This window comes from Dipteris shenzhenensis, chromosome 23, assembly GCF_047967505.1.
Source record: "Dipteris shenzhenensis isolate YYH24624 ecotype China chromosome 23, Dip_SZ_1.0, whole genome shotgun sequence".
In the NCBI taxonomy this organism is placed as follows: Eukaryota; Viridiplantae; Streptophyta; class Polypodiopsida; order Gleicheniales; family Dipteridaceae; genus Dipteris; species Dipteris shenzhenensis.
Window position 1 is genome coordinate 47,589,692 of NC_141618.1, and position 20,975 is coordinate 47,610,666.

The 20,975-nt window shown below is 43.0% G+C and overlaps 1 protein-coding gene and 1 long non-coding RNA gene across 3 annotated transcripts in view; one reads left to right on the forward strand and one right to left on the reverse strand.

Annotated features, from left to right (window-relative positions):
- Positions 1 to 841: 841 nt before the first annotated feature.
- Positions 842 to 20,975, reverse strand: part of LOC147887472 (uncharacterized) — a 69,415-nt gene continuing 49,281 nt past the window's right edge. Inside the window, exon 3 of one of the 2 annotated variants that reach the window (XR_015543256.1) lies at positions 842 to 1,334. This is a non-coding gene — a long non-coding RNA (uncharacterized LOC147887472). The remainder of the gene's footprint in view (positions 1,335 to 20,975) is intronic. The other variant, XR_015543255.1, reaches the window with a different exon arrangement.
- Positions 10,747 to 12,042, forward strand: LOC147887473 (uncharacterized). Its single transcript, XM_087394097.1, has one exon. It carries the CDS (start codon positions 10,747 to 10,749, stop codon positions 12,040 to 12,042), a length of 1,296 nt encoding a protein of 431 aa, XP_087250223.1.

The window sequence follows — 20,975 nt, forward strand, 5'->3', positions numbered from 1 at the left end:
AAAAGGCAAGCAAAGGGGATGATGGGAGATGCAAGAATGCGTAGGGCACAAAGAGAACACCAAATAGCTGAAAGGGAACCCATTAGCTGGACTGCTATTCTTCTAGGGGACTCAATTAAAAATAATTGGAAAGAATGGTCTTACGTGAGAGCATATACATTGTTGTTCACTTGGGTATACAAGGAAAAATTTTGATTTAACTCAAACTCTTAAATCTGAAAGTGTATGTGCATTAAATGAATGCACAAAGACAAGCTGGTGGAGCAGATCCAGATTTTTAATGGTCAACTAGCTAAGCTTATACAAGGAGCACCAGCAGGTTCACCAGCAGTTAACAGGTCAAGCAAGTACAAGGCAGGATATCCCGCATACACTGCAGCGAGAGATCAGCTAGCTATCCCATGTTGGTGTATATCCACCGTTTTTGGAAGGAACTCTTATCTTTTCTTGTTTTCTTGTCCATGCAATCATTTTGCTGCTGCCAGCAAGTACTGCTGTAAGAAATAGTAATGCGATTCTAAGGACTGCCTAGTGTTCATGGGAAGCCTATCGAGCTTATCAGGCTGCCACTGTTAATTGTAACTATGGGAACCTCATGTATATTTTTGGAGTATCAATACAACATCACCTTCTAGCCGCACCCCCACCCCAGCCCCCCGCCCCGCTTCCCACCTCCCCTCCAAAAAAGAAAAAGAGAGAATTTTACACATGAATATGAACATGCTGCATACAAAATCCTTGTTCAACAATTAGTTGAAATTGAGAGAGTCCTTCCAAGGTTTTTTATACACAACATGAATCCTTACAAAAGACCAAAATTGGAAAAACCCCTGCCAAACTAAAGCATTTGAAGGGAAGATCTAGGACCTCAGTTCGTTAGCTTTTGAATTGCTTGATGAAATAATGGGCACTTACCACCTTAATTATACAAAAGCTAGCCTTATCCAGCTCCTCAAAATATATCACCCCCATTCTTGGGGCCCAAACTAAAGCGCATAATGTAATTCTTAAGCTGCATCTAGAAAATACCATGACAACAAAGACCAACTGCCTATCTTCCATCGCAATGGTCCACAGATCTAGTAAGGCCACACCATCCAAATTTGACTGGACAGAATGGCACCTCACCACAGGAGGAAACATTTAATATACAGAACTTCGGAGAAGAGATAGTCAGCTGCAAAAAGGCAGCGACACGAAAGTAACAGATAGAGCATGCCTTGATTTGTTTGACAATTCGGACTGCCACTGTCAACTTCCTTGTCTTTTGAAGAGCTTCTACTTGATAGCTTTCTTGAAATAGGCATCCTTTTTGAAACCCTTTGCAGCTCTTACTGTCCACAAGGAAAATGAGATAGCCACTTTGGAATTCAGGAAAAACAGATATATTCATGGAAAAACCATCATTCCACACGGGAGGGGGAAAAACACCACCTTTGTTCCTTTTAATTAGATGTTATTAGTTACATCACGATTATTCTTGTTGGTCAGATTATGGATACCTAACAAAGAACCTCCAGCACGTCGGGACACTACTTGCAGAGTTACTGCCTACATGGTCAACACAGCAGATTGAACATCCCTTCAAAATGCATGCAATTTTTAAATAGCTCCCATGAAACTATTAAGAACTGTACATGTCAACTGTGTGATCATAATGCTCCTTTCACCATGTCTCCTAGTCACTGTACTGTAATGCTGCAGGATTTAAGATGGCTCTCTCTCTCTCCCTCCTTCAGCCTTTCTTGTATTCCGAGCACAAAGCATGCATGGCACACGAATAAATTAATGAACTTTCATTGCTATCTGAAAATTTATTTTGCTGCTATTAGAGATGCTTAGCAGCTATAGTGATATTGTATAGAAGGCTGTGTTTGGTTGTAAGTCCAAAGGGAGGTGGGGTGTTGAAAGGGCTTTCAGATGGGATTTGTTTCAAGTCAATCCGGTCACCGTAACCCGAGATGTACAATCAAATAAGTTACTGTAGGGTCATGTACCCGTGTAGAGTGGTTTGATTAAGGAGAGTGAGACTTGGTGTAAATAGGAAGTTGTGAAGTGTCTAGAGAGTTGGAGAGGATGACTTTCCATACATGTAACCTTGTACAAATGGGATCTGTGAGTGTGTACAGTTGAAAGCATGAAATGAAGATCTGTTGTTTTGTTCTGGATCTCTCTCTTCCTCTCTCTCTCTCCTTCACCCTTGCTTGTATCCCGAGCACAAAGTATGCATGGCACACGAATAAATAATGAGCTTTCAGGTAGCTCCAGGTCACGGTGGGAGAGAGGTAGACGTTTGGTAGAGAAGTACGATGAGATGTCAACGAGTTTGGAATTATTGGTTTGTGGAGATGTTGGCAGTCAAGAGACAAAGGAGTGAACCCTATGTTGTAAGGAAAGATGAGGCGTCGTGATGAGCAGTTCTTACCGGCCTTCATTTGAGAGAGAGGCGACATAAGGAACATGTGATGGGGTTCATACCAAAATAGGCGATGTGGGTTCATGACACTATCAACATGAGGAAAGCAGCCGATTGGCACAGACTCAGGGTAACGTGTATTTTCTGGTGTGGAAGAATATAATGTGATGGTTGCTTCCTACGCAGTGTGCATGTGCAAGCTCCGTTCTGTACATAGTGTTCTGAAGTGATTAGGGGCTCGAGGTTTTGAGGGCTAGGCAATTCAATCCAACGATGGAAGGTAAAGGAGCTGAGACAGCCGTTGCTGTGATAGGGTTCTACTCTTGGGAAGACAAGGAAGGTAGGGATGCACAGGGAGAGCTGATGAATTTACTTGTGAAGATGAAGGCTTCCGTTCACCAAGTGTTGGCGGTGGCTCCGGCCAACTAGCATGACTGCATTTTCGCACGAAGCTTTATTGCCTCCTTGCACGAAACAATTGTGGTCTGCATGGTTGCTCCCCACTATCACGCCCGGCTTCAGGTGCAAACTGTTTGTAGGAGGCAATCAGGACCAAGTGTTGATGCACTACTCACTCTTAAAACTATCATGAAATCAAGGATTGACTATGGTCCAGCATGCATATGGGCCAGCTTGATTATTGATTTGAGGGAGTGATAAGGGGATTTTGATGCAAAGTAAAGCCCATGGGGTGCAGATGAGATGCTGGATAGATGCCATGTGTAGCAATGGGGGCAATCCAAGTGGTTTACAGGCTATTCTTTGCACTAGAGCCCACTTATGCCATGTACCATAGGGCCCCACCCATGCGCTATCCGGCTTACTTGGCTTTTTTTGTGTGCTCTTCTGCAGGGTTTGAGTTTGAAATCCCTGTGGCAATTGTAGTTGGGCATGTGAGCACTAATGATGGAGATGGTCAAGTAGTGAATGAAAGTCAAATTGATTGATTGAAATCAGCAAACAGTTCACTGTCGACTGGATATCTGGGTGTTGCCCTATGTGAAGAGACCTTTGTAAAGTACCTCTTTTTGGTTGAGAGGCCTTTGTAAAAAGGATTGTGTGGATTGTTATTTTCTCTATTTGCAGGTGTGATTTGACAGAGTGTTGGATACTGGGTGTTGCCCTATGTGAAGAGACCTCTATAAAGTACCTCTTTTTGGTTGAGAGGCCTTTGTAAAAAGGGTTTTGTGGATTGTTCTTTTCTCTATTTGCAAGTGTGATTTGACAGAATGTTGAAAATGGAGGTACCAATGTTTCAAGGCAAGGAGGGGGAGGATGTAGAGGCTTATCTGAGGATGTTTTGTGAGAGCCAGCCATTTCTCTGGTTGGCAAGAAGCTTTGTGGTCTCAATTCCTTTCTTCTTTTTTTTTTCAAAAAAGAAACTTCTATTAAGTAAGAAAGAAACTCGCTAGAGCAAGCTCTGAGCGGAAATACAACATCATGAAATCATGAGGATAAATAAAACCCCCTCAAAGTGAGGTGGAAAACAACCAAGGCTGAGGCTGAAAGTGCCACCTCAACCCTGTAGGAGTCTTGGAGAAAAGGAGAATCCTTCCATTCTCTGAAGAAAGAAGCCCTCCTAGCTGAGGCTGCACGGGAGTCTCCCTGTATACTCATCCATACAGCCATCAAAGTATGTACGGTGTCTGTCCAGATATACTAGCCAAAGTGTGCAAGGGATGAACCGGAGTACCCTCCATAGCCTCTATGCATCTGGCTCTCCAGATATGCCAAGATGCTATGCTTGCTAAAATCTCCCAACAGGTATCCACAAAGGCATGTACACTTGTAAAAGGAAGGTGTGGTACCACATTCAACGAACAGGACTCAATCTGATGACGTCGAACCAAAATGGCCCGAGAGGAGTCAAGTCTCTCATAGAATACATGAGGCCCTGTAAGAGAAAGCCAAGCCACTGAGCCCCATGTCATAAAGAATGGGGAGTGGGCAAAGTGACTGAAAATCCTGGCTACCCCCATCCAAATCATCATCGCCTGTCTGCAATCCCATAAACAATGCTCAATAGTCTCCAAAGCAGAGAGGCAACGAGGGCAAGTAGGGTCAGCTCCGAAACTGGATCTCCAAAGGTTCACTGCAATCCCACCATGGATAGAAAGCCAAAAGAAGAGAGTGATCTTTCTATTCCTGTGGGATTTCCAGAGTCTCCTCCAGAAGCACCTCTGCAGATCCGCAGTGATATCAAATGTCTCCCAATGAGGAACTCTAGAAGGTCCCCAACCTCTACTACTGAGCTGAAATCTCCTGGCATTACTGACCGTGTAACAAAAGAAGGGGATGCTCTTCTCGCGATGCCTTGCGTCAATCCACTCCCACTCTCCAGGGTCCCACTACAAATACCTAATGGGAACTCCCCCGTAGAGCCAAAGCCTCCAAGACCCGGTGGAGAGTAGCCGGGCGTCTGAGTCAAGGAACCACTCTGAATCTAATCCCTGCACCAAAAGACCTACAACCCTGATAGGCTGAATTCCTTTCTGACTTCTTGGAAGGGGACACTTTCAGAAGGAGTAAAGAATGATTGGGGGGCTGTAACTGATGCTTTAAAGAAGCGGTTTGGGATAGAGGAGTCCCCAAATGTTTTGCTGGTTCAGCTGGATCAGTTATGCCAAGTAGAGGGAGAGTCAGTAAGAGCTTTGAGGTGTGCTTTAAATCAGTGTGGAGCACGTACGAAGTAGATGTCGCAGGGGCTATTGTTGCAAAGTCAGGAGGAAGCCATGGACAGGCTGAAGGTGAGTTGATGAAATTACATGTACCTATGTCCACTACTGGACTAGAGCATTTAAAGTTGAATAGATTCCTTGTAGGCTAGGAACCCAAGCTGAGACAGATGGTTCAAGGGAAGGACCCTCAAGATTATGCTGGTGCTTTACAGGTGGCTCTAGCCAAAGAAAAGAAGTTGGAAGCACATCCAATTATACCAATTGGAGAAGAATGTAGAGAAGATGATGGTCGAGTTCAATGAATTGAAGTTACATTTGGTGTAGGCCCCACGAGTTAATGTGTCTAGGATAGAGCCAAGAATTTCACTTGACAGTGGCAATATTATCTACTTCAAATGTCATGAAAAGGGACATGTTGAAATATGATTTCCCTCGCATGGTAGGAAAGAAAGAAAATGATAAACCTGTCTCTTTGTTGGATGCAGAGCATGAGACTTCTGGAAAGGGAACTCAACAGTTAGAGGTGTTTGCAGGAAAGCGAGGTCATGGAGATGAGATGAGTAGTGGCACTGATGAAGGCCATGAAGGAAGAGTATATGAAAGAAGAATTCATCTTCCATGTGGGGGCTGGGTTGGCAGATTTCCCGTTGGGTCAAGGCGTGCAGGATTATGATCTCATCACTGACTTGCATGGAGTAAGGCAAATATCACCATTCCTCAGCTACTTGCAATCAGCCTTGCTTTGAGACAGCAGGTTGCAAGGGCAGCCAGCTCACGTAAATCAAGGACGAAGAAAGGAATAGTAGATGCCAAGGATGTAAGCATTAACTTGAGTGACGAGATTCACGTGGTGACAGCCTCCATAAATGGCATACCTATTAAAAATGAGTATATTGATGGTGGGGCTGCCATCAATGTTATTAGCCAGCAAACCATGCAAGAAGTGGGTTTGAAGAGCAATGCTCCTTCTCTATATAAGATAAAATTGGAATAGTAGATGCCAAGGATGTAAGCATTGACTTGAGTGACCAGATTCCTGTGGTGACAACCTCCATAAATGGCATATCTATTAAAAATATGCATATTGATGGTGGGGCTTCCATCAATGTTATTAGCGAGGAGACCATGTAAGAAGTGGGTTTGAAGAGCAATGCTCCTTCTCTATATAAGATAAAATTGGCAAACAACTCCAGGGCTAAATCTACATGTGCTATTATAGTGGTCCGGGTGGATGTATGTGATGTTGCAGCCTTAGGTACCTTCCATATACTCCCAACAAAGCCAGATAAGAATGCTTACCCTATTATATTGGGAAGATCGTGGATGCGCCAAGTGGGGGCAGTGCAGAAATGGGCTACAGGTGAGCTAATCTTTCATGATGACACAAAGAAAGCTAAGTATAGCTTAAAGAATGGGAAGAAAGAGGTGATAAAAGATGGGGAATTAGAAGGGTCTTCATACATAGGCTATGACCAATATGATTCAAATTCAGAGGACGCAACTTCTGAGGAGCTAGAGGCCTTAACTGTGGAAGTATTTGGCATAACTTTGGGTGCATTAAGAATCTCACAAGAAGAAGAAGACTTTACAAACAGATCTGAAAAGAGGGCAGTATATGCACAGATGCTAAACCCACAGTTGGAGAGCTCGGAGAAGGAGGCATACTTGATATGCTGGATGGTTTCCCACAGCTCTTTGTTACTGACTACTGGCAGATGCATAGAGTGACTTTGGTGCCGCATGAGTTTAAATTGAAGCCTGATGCTAAGCCAGTAGTGCAAAAGCTTAGGAGGTTGGGTGTAATTCAGGCAAATGCCTTGAAGCTAGAGATTCAGAGGTTACTCACTGCTGGTTTTATTTTTTATGTGAATCGGAGTCGGCTGTTGTTGCGACACCAAAGAAGGGGGGAAAGTGGTGTAGAAATGCATCCTTTAAATGCATGCACAAAAAGGGATTACTATCCTCTCCCATTTCAAGATGAAATACCAGTTCAAGTAGCAGGCCATGAAAGATACACGGTGTGTGATGGTTGTTCTGGATATTTTCAGATTGGGATTGTAAAGGAGGATCAAAAGAAAACTGCCTTTGTGACACCCCGGGGGACCTATGCATATTGGGTCATGATATTTGGTTTGGTGAATGCACCGGCTACTTATCAGAAGTTCATGAATGAGGTTATTGAACCATATTTGCGCAAATTCATACAAGTCTTCATATAGATGATTTTTGTATTTATAGCTCTGAAGCAGGCCATCTGGAAAAGACTCAGTTGGCATTACAATGAATATACCTAGATGAATCCAGGAACATTCCCAAACTCATCCTCTAAAAACACAACATAGTGCAGTTTCAATCTCATGATAGTCACTCACAAGGTTGAAAACCATAAACTCCATCATGCATAGCAGGGACTAGCTACTCTGACATTACAATGAATAGTCCCTTTGAAGTGTCATATTGCAGAGGATGAGGTTGAATTGCTTGGTCATGTGGTTTCCCAGCAAGGAATTGAGATGGATCCTGAAAAGCTTGCTGCCATAGAGGATATGCCGGTGCCAAAGACATTTGTCCAGAAAGTTACCTACTATGAAAGGTTTCTACGGGAATTGGCACAAGAGCTCTATCCTTTGCATCAGCTGACTGAGTTTCAGTTCACATATCAGACCCAAAAGGCATTTTGAGGGGGTTAAGAAAATGCTTCAGAATGAGTTCATATTCCTTTGTTTGAGCTGAGTTGGAGTTAACTCTTCAGATATCCATAACCTTGTACCCTTCAGCTTATTTGTTTGTCGGAGAATCTTGACTCTTCTTAGCCTCCTCTTGAAATACACTTGAGCATGTGTACCTATCTGAGTGATACAGCTAATATCATTTGTAGGGTGGGTGAGAGTGTGGGTGTGTATGTGTGGACTGTTATGCATTTTTTCTGCTAACTATGTACTGTTTAGACATCTACTTCTTCTTGCTGTCTCCTGGGTCTTTTATCTTGTCAATAAATAAGCCTTCATTATCACGTTTTAAGCCTCAATTTCTGTCTGTTTTGTTTTTTGCCCCATCTCTACTTAAGCCTTGTTCTTCTCTGCCGTTTTTCATGTTGATAAGTCCTCTTTCTATATGTAAGTTCAATCTCTTTTTGGTCTTCTGGTTGAGGTGTGCGGGTAGGCTCGCCATCTCTGCATAGATCTGCGCGCAGGCCCGTACAGTTTCTCTTACCTCTGTTTTTCCGTACATACGTACACTTTTGTCAGTCCCTCCGTACAACGCAGTTTTTCCAACGCCCCGTCAGCTTCTCCGTACAACCCAGCCTCTCCCGTACGAATTCTGTTGGTATTTCCGTGCAATCCATCGTTGTCCGTACAGACTTTTCCGTACAGCCCCGTTGGTGTTCCGTACAGTCCATCCCGTACAGTTTATTCTGTACAATCTCTGCCGTCGTAGAGTTCTGGGTTTTCTCCTCCTGTGCTTTTCCGTACAGCTCTCTGTCTACTTCATCTTTCACTCTATATCTCTCCGTACAGCTCTTTCTTCCCTTGCCATATTTCAATCATGGCTTCAGGTTCGGATGTTTGTACATATGCTCGAAAAGAAAGACCCGCAGATGCCAAGCACCGTCCTTCACAGCCTGCATCACAAGATGATGAGCTTACTATGGAAGCTCAATATGTGTTTGATACACTTAAGGATGACTTTCAGCAGTCACGACAGGAATGGGGCAAACCAGTTCCAGAGGTCACATACAAATTGAAATTGCCATCCCTCGTGAATCCTCTCAAGAAGCTATCTCAAACCGCAGTAATAATTTTCTTTCCAGGAAGAATCCCAGCAGCCAGTGATGTTGCACAGTGGATCAAGTCCATCCTTGGAGGATGCTTTGTAGAGGGTGTCTATTTTGCATCTAGAGGCTTTTATGAGGTGCACTTATCAGATGCTTTGTGCAAGCAGAGGCTACTTGAGCTCTCTCCCCTCTTCTACGGAAAGCAGATGATACATGCTATGCCTTGATCCCCAAATAAGGATTACCAAAGTCTTATACGACATCATTGTCCTGTATGGGTTGAGGTTGTTAACTTCCCAGATTATATGCATGAAGAAATGCCTGGCCTAGCTGCTTCTTTGGGACAGGTCATTTGTCCTCCACGCCCCATGGGAAACCGTAACAGGTTCTGCATCCTCTGGGACACTGATACACCTACCCCTCCTTCTATTGCAGTGGAAGTTGAGGGAGTGCAATTGGGGAAAAAATATTTTGAATTGAAATGGGGTGTGTTTGCAGGAGCGTGATTTGCGTGCCACAAGTTTGGGCATCTAGCCTCTGAATGCCCACCTCTGAATGCCCAATGGTTCTGCATCAACCCCCTCCTAACGCCTTGCCGCCCCAGACACGAGAAAAGAATGAGAATTTGCAAGCTAAGGCAGCAAATAGAAATGGAGCAAAGAATGCCAAACCAATCAATCAGGTGCAATCACTTGCTGGAAAAGGAAAAGAAAAAGAAAGAGAAGATGAAGGAATCTGTGGGAACAGATCGGGATGGTTTTCAACAGCCTAAGAAGGTGGGTGTATTGAAGCAACGCCCCTTTTAATCTCGTCAATGGGATGCTTCTTCTCCCTCACCAGGACAGGCTTCCACTTCAGCTGCTGTCCTTCAAAATTGGGTGGGGGTTTTGAAGAAGGGCATCCCCATATGTGATTCCGAAGAAGGGGAGAATGCTATATCTTTCATGGATCATGAAGGCATGCAGCCCATGCAAGCAGAGGCTTTGCCTCTCTGATATCTTGTTTCATACTTATACTTTTATGTATATATCTCTTTCATGCATCAAACACTCAAGTGCTTTACATACAATGTACAGAGCCTCTGCAATGTCTCAAAGTGGAGGCTTTTCTGGAATTATGTACATAAAATGCAGCCAGATATTGTTTGTAGATATTGCTAAGGCATTTGACACTGTTCAATGGGATTTTATCTCTCAAATCATGACAAAGTTGGGCTTTGGTCCCAAGATAGCAAATGCAATTTATTGGCTTTATTCTGGCTCTACTTCTTAGTGCATTCTTGGGGATCATCTATCTCGGTCATGGACATTGGCTGGATCAGTTAGACAGGGCTGCCCTCTTAGTGCTCTCTTCTATGCCATTGCGACCCATCCCCTCTTGATGTATCTTGATCATCTTACAAACACAGGACAGATGACTGGTCTTAAAATCCCTGGGGCTGCATCTTTTTTAACACAAGCATATGCTGATGATTCCTTCTTTATGCCACAGAACTCTCCTCGGGAAATTCACATGCTTATGACCACACTATCATTGTATGGATTAGCAGCGGGATTGCATGTCAATTTTGACAAATCTAAATTGCTTCCCCTAAAACAATGTGACTAGCATTCTATTCTCTGGCCAGGTCAGGTAGTGGATTCCAAAGATGTAGTCAGGCATTTGGGATATCCTATAGGATGGTATATCACCAGGAAGCAGCAGTTAAAATGGATCTTCCAAAGACTTCAACATAAATTGGAATATTGGAAAATCTCTACTTGGCCACTTCATGTAAGGCTCAGAATAGTACAGTCCATTGTGATGTCCTATGTTCAGTTCTTTTGCCTTTGCTACATTGGTCCTCCAGAGATATTTCAGCCTTTATGTCTCAAGCTATGGAGCTGTTATGGAGGACAAAAACTGCTGTGAAAGCATTCAGACTGATGAAGATGGAAATGGTGTGCTCTCCTAGGATGCATGGTGGACTTAATGTTCTCAATATAAGATATCATGTACTTGCAAGGAAGGCAACTATGCTCCATACTTTTTTCCGTCAACAACAGCCATGGACTTGTATGATAGCATCCATGTGTGTCAACATGAGGACATCTGCTTATGGCCATTGGACTACTGATCATTGGGAGGTTGTCATTGGGAGATTTGTAGGGAAGATACCTGGCTGTCCTTTCTCTACTGCTCTGATACTTGATTGGAAACAAGTACTTTCTAAGGTCAAATGGGCTCCCGATAATCTCTCGGGGACAAACTCAATGAGGAAAGAAAGTATTCATTGGAGTGCCATCTTTGACATTCCACTTGCTTTACAGGAACCTGTTCGGGCATATAATCTCATGAAATTGGGAATTAGATACATCAATGATGTGGTAGATGATCAGGGCTATGTCTTATCTTTTCCTCAGGCCACTGCTTCCTATGCATTGGGAATGCATAATCATAGGTCGATATGGAAAAAAATTGCTGATTTGTTACTTCCTTTTCTACATGTTCCTCCTATGGCTGGCACAGACAGGTTTATGGATTGGCAATTGCAACCCTCTGCTACATGCTCTCATCCTATTCCTCTGCCTGCCTTGACCTCCATCAAAGCCTACAGGCTTCTTCAGCCTGCTCCATGGATTCAGCAATATGCTAATACTCTGTGGCATATCAGGAAGCCCCTCTCATGGTGGCGGAAGAATCTCCGGATATTATGGAAGTGTAAAATGCCTTTGAAACAAAAACTTTTTCTTTGGAGATGCATGACAGGCACATTGTCAGTGGGAATCACACTTGCCAAACGTCACATTGCACCATCCACATGTTTACGATGTCAGGCTCCTTCAGAGACTGCTGTCCCTCATTTGCTTTGGCACTGCCCGCGTTCTAGGAGCCTCCTTGGGAGAATTTCAGATCATCTTCGGCTCCGTTTCCCAAGTCACAGATTTGGGAAACACTTTTGGTTATTTGGCAGATTTATGAGGTCTTTGTCTCAATACTCACTATTTCTCTCATGGGTGAGATATTGGGCTCTTTGGACAATCTGGAGTGAGCATAATTTGGCATACTTGGGTCGACAGATTCACAAGTCATATGAATCTTTCCGAGCCTCATTGCGGCAATCCTTATATGATGCTTGCCATGAGGGTGATATACATGCTTCTTGCATAGAGCTTTTCTTTCTATGTTTCTGATCTTTGGGATACTCTCCATTTTGGACTTCCCATCTTGTAAATTTATGAGAATATAAATACACTGCACCGGATTTTACTAAAAAAAAAAGTGCGTGTGTGTTTGCATCAAGTGGTGAGGAGCGTGAGAGAGAGAGAGAGAGCTCTAGCCTTCCGCAACAGCTCTAGACCCTCTCCCAACCAGCCCGTGAGCCTCAGCTTCCTGTTACGCTGTATCAGAGCTCCAAACACGGTGATTTGGAGCAGCTACTACCTGCCGTAGAGCCCGCCACAGCCCCATACAGATTCCGTACAAGTGTACGGCCTGTACGGACTGTTTCGCCTGCTACAGTTTGCTGCTACCAGTTCATCTCCGGCTCCTGGATCAATTTTAAACAGGGATTTGCTTGCGGACTACATCTATACACTGATTTTAAAGGCTTTTTGCTCCCGTTTCTCTCCTCTTGGGTCTCTGGGTCTGGTGCACCTTTCCCATCGCCAAAATCTTCCCTCTTTCTCTGAAATATAGTTCATATGGGAATTTTTACTGGTTTTTTCTCTCCTTTTCCTCTATAAAACTGTTTTTATCTTCTCTCGACCTCTACATCTCTCCTTCCCCTCTTTTTCCTTACAAATACACTCCTTTTCTCTTCTCTGTGGGCTTTTTTTGGGACTGGTTTTTTTTCTCCACTATCACTTTACAGGTACCTCCTTTCTGGGTTCCACCTTCTTACAAAGCTATGGCTGAATATTCCTATGAAAAAACTTTTCAAAAGGATCGGTCAGTTTATTGCAAGAAGCAAAAGCAGGCTGAGGGTCAACATGACCCGGTACATGATTCTCTTGAGGCACAACTGGTATGATGTCATGCATGAAGGATTTGCAGACACAAGGAAAGAGTGGAAAGACTCGGTTCCATCGGTTGGCCTCATGGTTGAAGTGGATGAAATTGTGGATCCAGTTAAAGAATATGCCAAAAATGCAGTCATTTTATTTTTTCCAGGCCGGATGCCACCTGCTGCAGAGATAGGCAACTGGTTGACTTGCACACTAGCTGGCTCGTTTGTTCGCAAGGTACACTATGCAGCCAGGGGTTTTTTTGAGGTCATTATGGTAGATGAGATACACATACAAATGCTTTTGGAACATTCGCCCCTCTTTTTTGGGCAGCAAATGGTGCACGTATTGCCATGTTCTCCCACAAGGGATTTTTAGGCTTTGATCCGACACCGATGTCCGGTCTGGATTGAAGTTGTAGGCTTCCCGCAATGCATGGCTTCACTCTTGCCTAAAATTGCAGCAACTTTAGGCAAAGTTGTCTGCCCACCACCGCCTAATGGCAACTTGAATCGATTTTGCATTCTCTGGGATACTGATAATCCCACACCAGACTCTTATTCAGTCACGGTGGACAATGTCGACATGGGAAGTACTTTTTATAAATTGAAATGGGGATTATTTGCAGGGGCTTGTTTTGACTACAAAAAATTTGGACACATGGCTTCACAGTGTCCAATGAATCAGCGTAAAATGCCTCCTGCTACTTTGCCTGTTCAAATGCCCACTAAAGATGCTCCTACCTCCATTGGAAATAAAAACAAAGGTAGTAGACAGTTTTTTGGAACTCAAGATAAAGGCAAAGCTCCAGTGGTTTCAAATGGGAATGTTTCTTCACATTCACCTCCTGCTATTCAACCCTCAACAAAAGGACCGAAACCTCCAATTGATGGATGGCAAAGTCCAAGAAAAGTTATTTCTACTCAAATACTTCCACCCCCTCGCACTTGGAATGGTGCGTCTTCTAGTGGAAACTCCCCAAAGGTCAATACAGGAATTGGGATCACATGGGCTGCAGTGACAGCTAGCAGAACACTCTTTCCTGAAGAAGAGATTGCTGCTTTGCTATCTACTCCTCAGGTGGATATTTCTTCTCAGGGAAGAGGCCTTGACCCTGAGATAGAAATGCAGGGCTGACATCATGAAGTTTGCTGTTGTACATAGCTGTTATTTTACTATAAATATCTGTAAATATGACTACTCATATCAAATGTTTTACACTTAATGTCCAGGGGATGTGTGACAGTAGGAAATGGAAATCTGTGTGGATGTATATCAATAGATTTCAGCCTGACATAGTGGCATTATAAACCAACATGTCTATGCAGGAAAGACAGGTCACTACTGTGGCTATGATATTTTCTATCCTCGGGAGCACTCTTTCTCAGGGGTAGTCTTTCTGATCAAACATGAGCTTCATCCAATTATTGCTTTAAATGACAATAAAGGCAGATGGCTTATTCTTCAATGCATCATTCAAGGAGAGGTGTTTGAATTTGCTTCTGTCTATGCATCTCAATCCTCTCGAGAAAGAACTACAATTTGGGATGCCATGCAACAATATCCATGGAGATATCATGCCTTTATATGTGGGGATTTCAATAATGCTCCACAACAGGGTGACAATACCTCCAGACATACTCATATGTTAACCCCTGAAAGGCATGCATGGTCTCAATTACTGATGCATCTTGATTTGGTTGATCTTTGGAAGGAATTGCAGCCTTTGTCACCCGGATACACCTTCCAACATAATGCCATTTCTTCTTATCAGGCACGTCTGGATAGATGGTATAGTGTAGCTCCGCAACAAAATGGTGATGTTACATGCAAAATGTGGATTGAGTATGCCTTTGTGCATTCAGATGATGCACCTCTATGGTTGAGGTTATCCTTTCATGATATGCCAGATGATAGATTGCCACAAAGGCGACATCTGATCGTGAACAATAGCTATTTGCAACATGCTGCTTTCAAGGCCATGGTTACTGAAGCATCTCATTCTCTGTCTTCTCGCAGCCATATTGATATTGATAATGCATGGGATTCTTTTGTTTCCAAAATGCAAGTTGTGATTAGAGGTTATGGCAAGTCTTACATGAAGACTCTGAGAGAAACTATTGCTCAGGCCAAATTCACTTGTCGGGACCTCACTGGACTCAGCCATCTTCGTTTATTGTCCTTGCATGAGCAAACAGCACTATGCCAAGCTAGACATTGTCTTAAACTCAATGATCACAGGAAACTGGCTAAATGGGAGACTAGAGCAAGACAAAGAGCCTTTACAAATAAAGGCTACTCTTCCAAACAATTTTTCAAAAGCTTGCATCAGAGGAGATTAAAAACAGAAATTTGCAGGGTGCTTATGCCTCATGGTTCATGGACTACCGGTCACAACTTGCTTCTGTTTGTGTGCATCATTTCTCTCAGCAGTTTGGTTCTGCAGTTCCTCCCCCGCAGCAGGTTTTGGCTGCACGAAATTTACTGTTACAGCATGTTTCTCCTATTATTTCCACTACTCAAGCTTTGGAATTGGAGGAACCTTTTACTCAGAGAGAATTGTCAGATGCAATCTAATCATGTGGGAGATGGAAATCTCCAGGATGGGATGGTCTTACAGTTGAGTTTTTTCTAGAATATTGGCCTCTTTTGAAGCATACATTGCTGCATATGGTGAATGCTGCTTGGCAAAATAAAAAAATGCCAGACACATGGAAGAGAGGTCTTGTTAAACTCCTTCCAAAAAAGCAAATTTGTGAATCTTTGGCTGACTGGAGACCTATCACTATTATGCCAGTCATTTAAAAAGTTACTACTAAAATGATTGTCGATCGGCTAAAGGGGTTTTTACATGATGGGTTGCATCCTGCGCTATATGGTTTTGTTCTGCGTAGGCATATCACACATAACATTGCTAATGCCTATGTTGGAATTGAATATGCCGAATACACGCAGCAGGATATTTCGCTATTGCAAGTTGATATTGCCAAAGCCTTAGATACTGTTAAGTGGGATTTTATTTCATCGACTATGCAGGCATTGGGATTTGGCACAAAAATGCAGCAAGTTATCACTTGGCTACATCAAGATAGTAAAGTTGCCTGCATACTTTCAGAGGATATTTCTACAACCTAGACTCTTGGTTGTTCTGTTAGGCAAGGATGTCCCCTAAGTGCTTTACTTTTTGCCATAGCCACTCATCCAATGCTTCAATATCTGGACCATCTTTTGGACACTGACCAGTTGCACGGCTTGGAGATTCCTGGCAGTCATAGCATGATCGCTCAAGCATATGCTGATGATTCTTCTTTACCCCAAAAAATACTCGGAGTGATCTGTCCATGATTATGCAAGCTCTTTCTACATATGGATTGGCTGCTGGTCTTCGGGTCAATTTTCAGAAATCAAAATTGTTGCCGTTGCATGCTCATGAATGGCACAGTCTTTTGTGGCCTGGAGAAATTGTTCCCACTTCTCAATTGATTCGACATCTTGGCTATCCTCTAGGTTGGGGACTCACCCGCCGTTCTCAACAAACTGATTGGGTGCTCACAAAGTTGAGGGCAAAACTTGAATATTGGAAGCTTGCAACTTGGCCATTACATGTTCGTTTGCGAATAACACAATCCATTTTGATAGCATAAATACAATTTTATCTACCTCTCATTATGTTCACTAAGGCAGATCTGGTTTTCTTTATGTCAGCTATCATGGAAATTTTTTGATGTTCAAAAAATAGCAAGAAAATCTCAGATTACTGTGGGGGTTAAAGGTCACTGTGCCTTTACCCCGGTTATGTACAATACTCAAACACATATATAAATGAATTAAAAAGAAGATTAGGGTGTTCTACACCCACCAAAACTTGTGTGGCTCTCTGTTTCTCTCTCTCCCTCTTCCGTTCTTACTTCCGTTGAGAGCACTCTCAACTGGTATCAGAGCCCGGGTGATCTAGCTGAGCGTGCGTGAATGCTTGAAGCTCAGCAGCTCTGTGGAAGGAAGGAGAAGCTCTGTGGGAAGCTTTGTGGGTGACTTTACTTGCATCCGAGTGTGTAGAGACCTTGGAGGAATCTTTGGAAAAGTCACTTTGGTTTTGCGAAGTGGTTTTGAGAGCCTGTTAAGTGTTTTCAAAGAAAAAAGTCGTTTTTTGAGCTTTTCCCTGTTCCGTTCGATGACAGAGACTCCGTATTGACTTATAGAGGCAACTATTGCTTGCTTTTGGTATCCACATTACTTCAAGAGCTTGGAAACACCTTCATTCTTGAATCTGGGATCATTCCATTGGATTTCTGACTCACTGTGTCAGTTTCTGCGTTTTTCTGCCCGGGTATTGGAACTCAAGTTTGGAGCAACCATTTGCAGATCTGTCAGTTCCGGTGGACTCAGGAGGTCCTAAAACTTCTATGTTGCTTATCATTCGCACTCCGGTGGAGTTTACAAACAGCTCTGTTTCCAAAAACGTTTTTCAGTCCGTGTGTTGGACCCAGTGATTGAGACCACGGTTTCCAAAACCGTCTGTCCCATTGCGTTCCAAACGCCCAAAAACCCCTACCTGTCAGTTCTTACGCGATTCGGTGGAGGATTTTCAGAGTTATAGATCTCTGTGTATTCGGTTTCGTCTCTCTGTTATGCATTTTTCAATCTAAGGTTTTGAAACCTTAGATTTATGCCACATGGCAGTGGATCAGTGTTGACTCCCATTTCTCACTCATCGGTTGGGATTTTGAAGTTCCGGCAAAAGAGAGATATTTGCAGATTTTCTTGCTGAGTCCGATTATGCAATGGCGCCCATGTTTTGAGGCATCTCAGGTTCTATTTTCAGTAGCGGTCATTACCGTGGGATTATGATTTCTTGAGCATACCTTATGTAGATCACTCTGGTTGCAGCTTGAGCAGTATGCGCTTATTCGTGGTGTGCATTGGATTGCAGTGGATGATTTATAGGCCATTTGGATGCATTGCGGTCCTTATTGGATGCGCTGATAGGCCCAAATTGCCTTGTGGGATGCTATTTTTTTGGATGCTTTGCACATGGATGCTATTTTATGCTGAGGGACAGCTTTGACACATTGCAGGTGATGCACTGATAGTGCTATGCTCTCTTGGATGAGATATTATTAATGCATATGCCAGTGGACGGTGTTTATGACGGTGTTTATGCTTGAGTCATTTAGCACTTATTAGCATTTTGGATTGCCATTGCAGTTGGCATTTTCTTTTAGGCCAGATTTGCTCATATGAATGCATAGTATATGCACATGAGTCAGATGCTTCGAGACATGAGTTTTGGTGATATTTCACTCTATTGTGGCATACACATCTGGGTGCACCTGGTATTTGGTGTGATTCTCTCTTGCAGGCACTAGCATTTGAAATTTTGCTTTATTTGCATCATGGCATCCTCTTCCATGTCTGAAAAGGAGTTTTTTAGCATTAAAAAGTTTGATGAGACAAACTTTTCTTTGTGGAAAGAACAAATAAGGGATGTGCTTATTCAAAAGAAGCAGATTAAACCCTTGGCAGGGATTGAAGCTAAGCCTGCAAATATGTCTGAGAATGATTGGAATGAGTTGGATGCATTAGCAAAATCTACTATTAGACTTCATCTTGCAGAGTCAGTTTATTTCACAGTAGTAAATGAGTAGACTACGAAAGATTTGTGGAAGAAACTGTGTGCCACTTATGAGAAGGAAACTGCCTCTAATAAAGTTTACCTCATGAAGAGGTTGTTTGAGCTGCAGATGAAAAAAGGAGTCTCCATTGCTTCTCACTTGAATGAATTCAATATTATTTTCAGCTAGCTTCAGGCTCAGAAGATGAATTTTGATGCGGAGACTAAGGCAATATTTCTCTTATGTTCATTGCCATCCTCATGGGATACCTTCCGTACAGTTGTCAATAACTCTGCACCTGGTGGAGTACTGAAATTTGATGATATTGTGGGTAGCTTGTTGGTCGAGGAGATTAGACGGAAGTCTATGGATGGCAACAAGCAGGATGCAGCCTTAAATGTGCAAAGGGGCAGATCACAGTTTAGGGGGAAGTCCCAAGAAAGAGGAAAGTCTCGTAGCAAATCCAAGGCACGGAATATTGAGTGTTACCACTGTGGCAAGAAGGGCCATATAAAAAAGGATTGCTACAAGCTGAAAAGAGAGCAAAAGGATAAGAAAAAGAATGCAAATTGGGGTGCAAATCAAAAGGAAGAGAGTCCAAGGGAGGACAAAGGAAAAGTGAAGATCGAGGAGATCAATGCAATCACACATGATAGTGACAATGACGTTCTCTTCATGTCTAGTTTATCTGCACAGTTGCTTACCACTTCAGATGATGCATATTCCCAGGATTGGATTTTGGATTCTGGTGCTTCATTCCATGTTACTCCCTATAGGGAATGGTTCTCCACTTATGACAGTGGAAAAACAGGTTGTGTGCATCTTGGAAATGACTATGCATGTGACATAGTGGGAGTAGGTGGTGGGAGTAGGTGACATAAAGTTTTCTTTTGCAAATGGGTCTACATTTATTTTGAAACATGTGAGACATGTGCCTAAGTTGACCAAGAGTCTTATTTCAATGGGTCAGCTAGATGATGCTGGTTTTCACACCACTTTTGGCTTTCAGAGTTGGAAAATTCAGAAGGGCTCTATGCTTTTGGCCAGGGGTGCCAAGTGTGGAACTTTGTATCCCTTACATGTATCAGGGGTATTTGATCATGTTGTTGCAATAACCGAGCAGCCAAGCACTTCTTTGTGGCATTGCAGGTTGGGGCACATGAGCTAGAATGGAATGAAACTCTTATGTTGTTTGGGTTATGTACTGCATTTGAGTTTCTCTGATTTTGAATTTTGTGAGCACTGTCTCTATGGAAAGCAGACTAAATCAGCCCATAAAAGAAGGGGAAAGAAAGAGTTTGAAAAGCTTGATTTGGTGCATCCAGACGTATGTGGTCCCATGCCTACACGGTCATTAGGCGGAGCTGAATACTATGCGACATTCATTGATGATACAACTAGGAAAGTGTGGGCTTATGCTATAGCTCGGAAGAGTGATGTGTTCCAGGTATTTCAGAAATGGCTGGCCTTGGTTGAAAATCAGTCAAGTAGAACGCTTAAATGCCTACAGACTGACAATGGTGGAGAGTATCTCTCTCATGACTTTCAGCATTTCTGTGATACACGTGGGATTAAGACGAAGCTCACATCCCCTCGTACTCCAGAGCAAAATCTAGTTACAGAAAAGATGAACGTACCATTCAAGAAAGGTTGCAATGCATGCTTTCCAATGCAAGTCTTTCTGGTGGTTTTTGGGCTGAGGCAATGAAGACTGCAGTGCATGTGATCAATAGATCACCTAGTAAGAGTTTGGATGGTGGTATTTCTGAAGAGGCATGGAGTGGCAAGAAGCCCTCTTACTCTCATTTGCGTATATTTGGGTGTGAGGCCTATGCACATGTGCCAAAAGAGCTTCGAAAGAAGCTAGATCCTAAGTCTAGGAAATGCACCTTTCTGGGTTATAGTGAAAGTGGAGAGATGGGCTATCGTATCTGGGATCCAAAAGCAAAGAAGATCATACGCAGCTATGATGTAGTCTTCAATGAGAAGAAGATGCATAAGGCACCCATGAGGGATGTGGAAATGAGGAGAATCACTTTCCAGGATGTGAATCCACCTACATATGTTGATAGACAGCAAGCTGTCCATGCACCAAATGTGCAAGAAATGGTACCACCAAATACTCCCACAGGTATACAATCAAGGGTAGATGATGGATCATCTATTGGTGGAAATGATGAGCCAAATGTGGCTCATATGCAGGTGGGACAGCAAGCTGAAATGCCCTTGAGAAGATCATCTAGAGTGTCTAGGCCGCCTGATAGGTTTGTTCCAGGGGTAGACTATGTGATGCTTACTAATTGTGGGGAGCCTTCTTGCTACAGAGAGGCTATGATACGCGAGGATCAATGCAAGTGGGAGTATGCTATGCAATTAGAGATGAGTTCACTTATGAAGAATAAGACTTGGGACTTGGTTTCTTTGCCACATGGAAAGAAAGCATTGCCATGTAAATGGGTCTACAAAATGAAGGTCACAGGTGATGATGTGCCTAGGTACAAGGCCCAT

Bases quoted from the DNA above. Each gene is read 5' to 3' on its own strand.
- LOC147887473 (XM_087394097.1), top strand. From the start codon at position 10,747: ATGGAGCTGTTATGGAGGACAAAAACTGCTGTGAAAGCATTCAGACTG.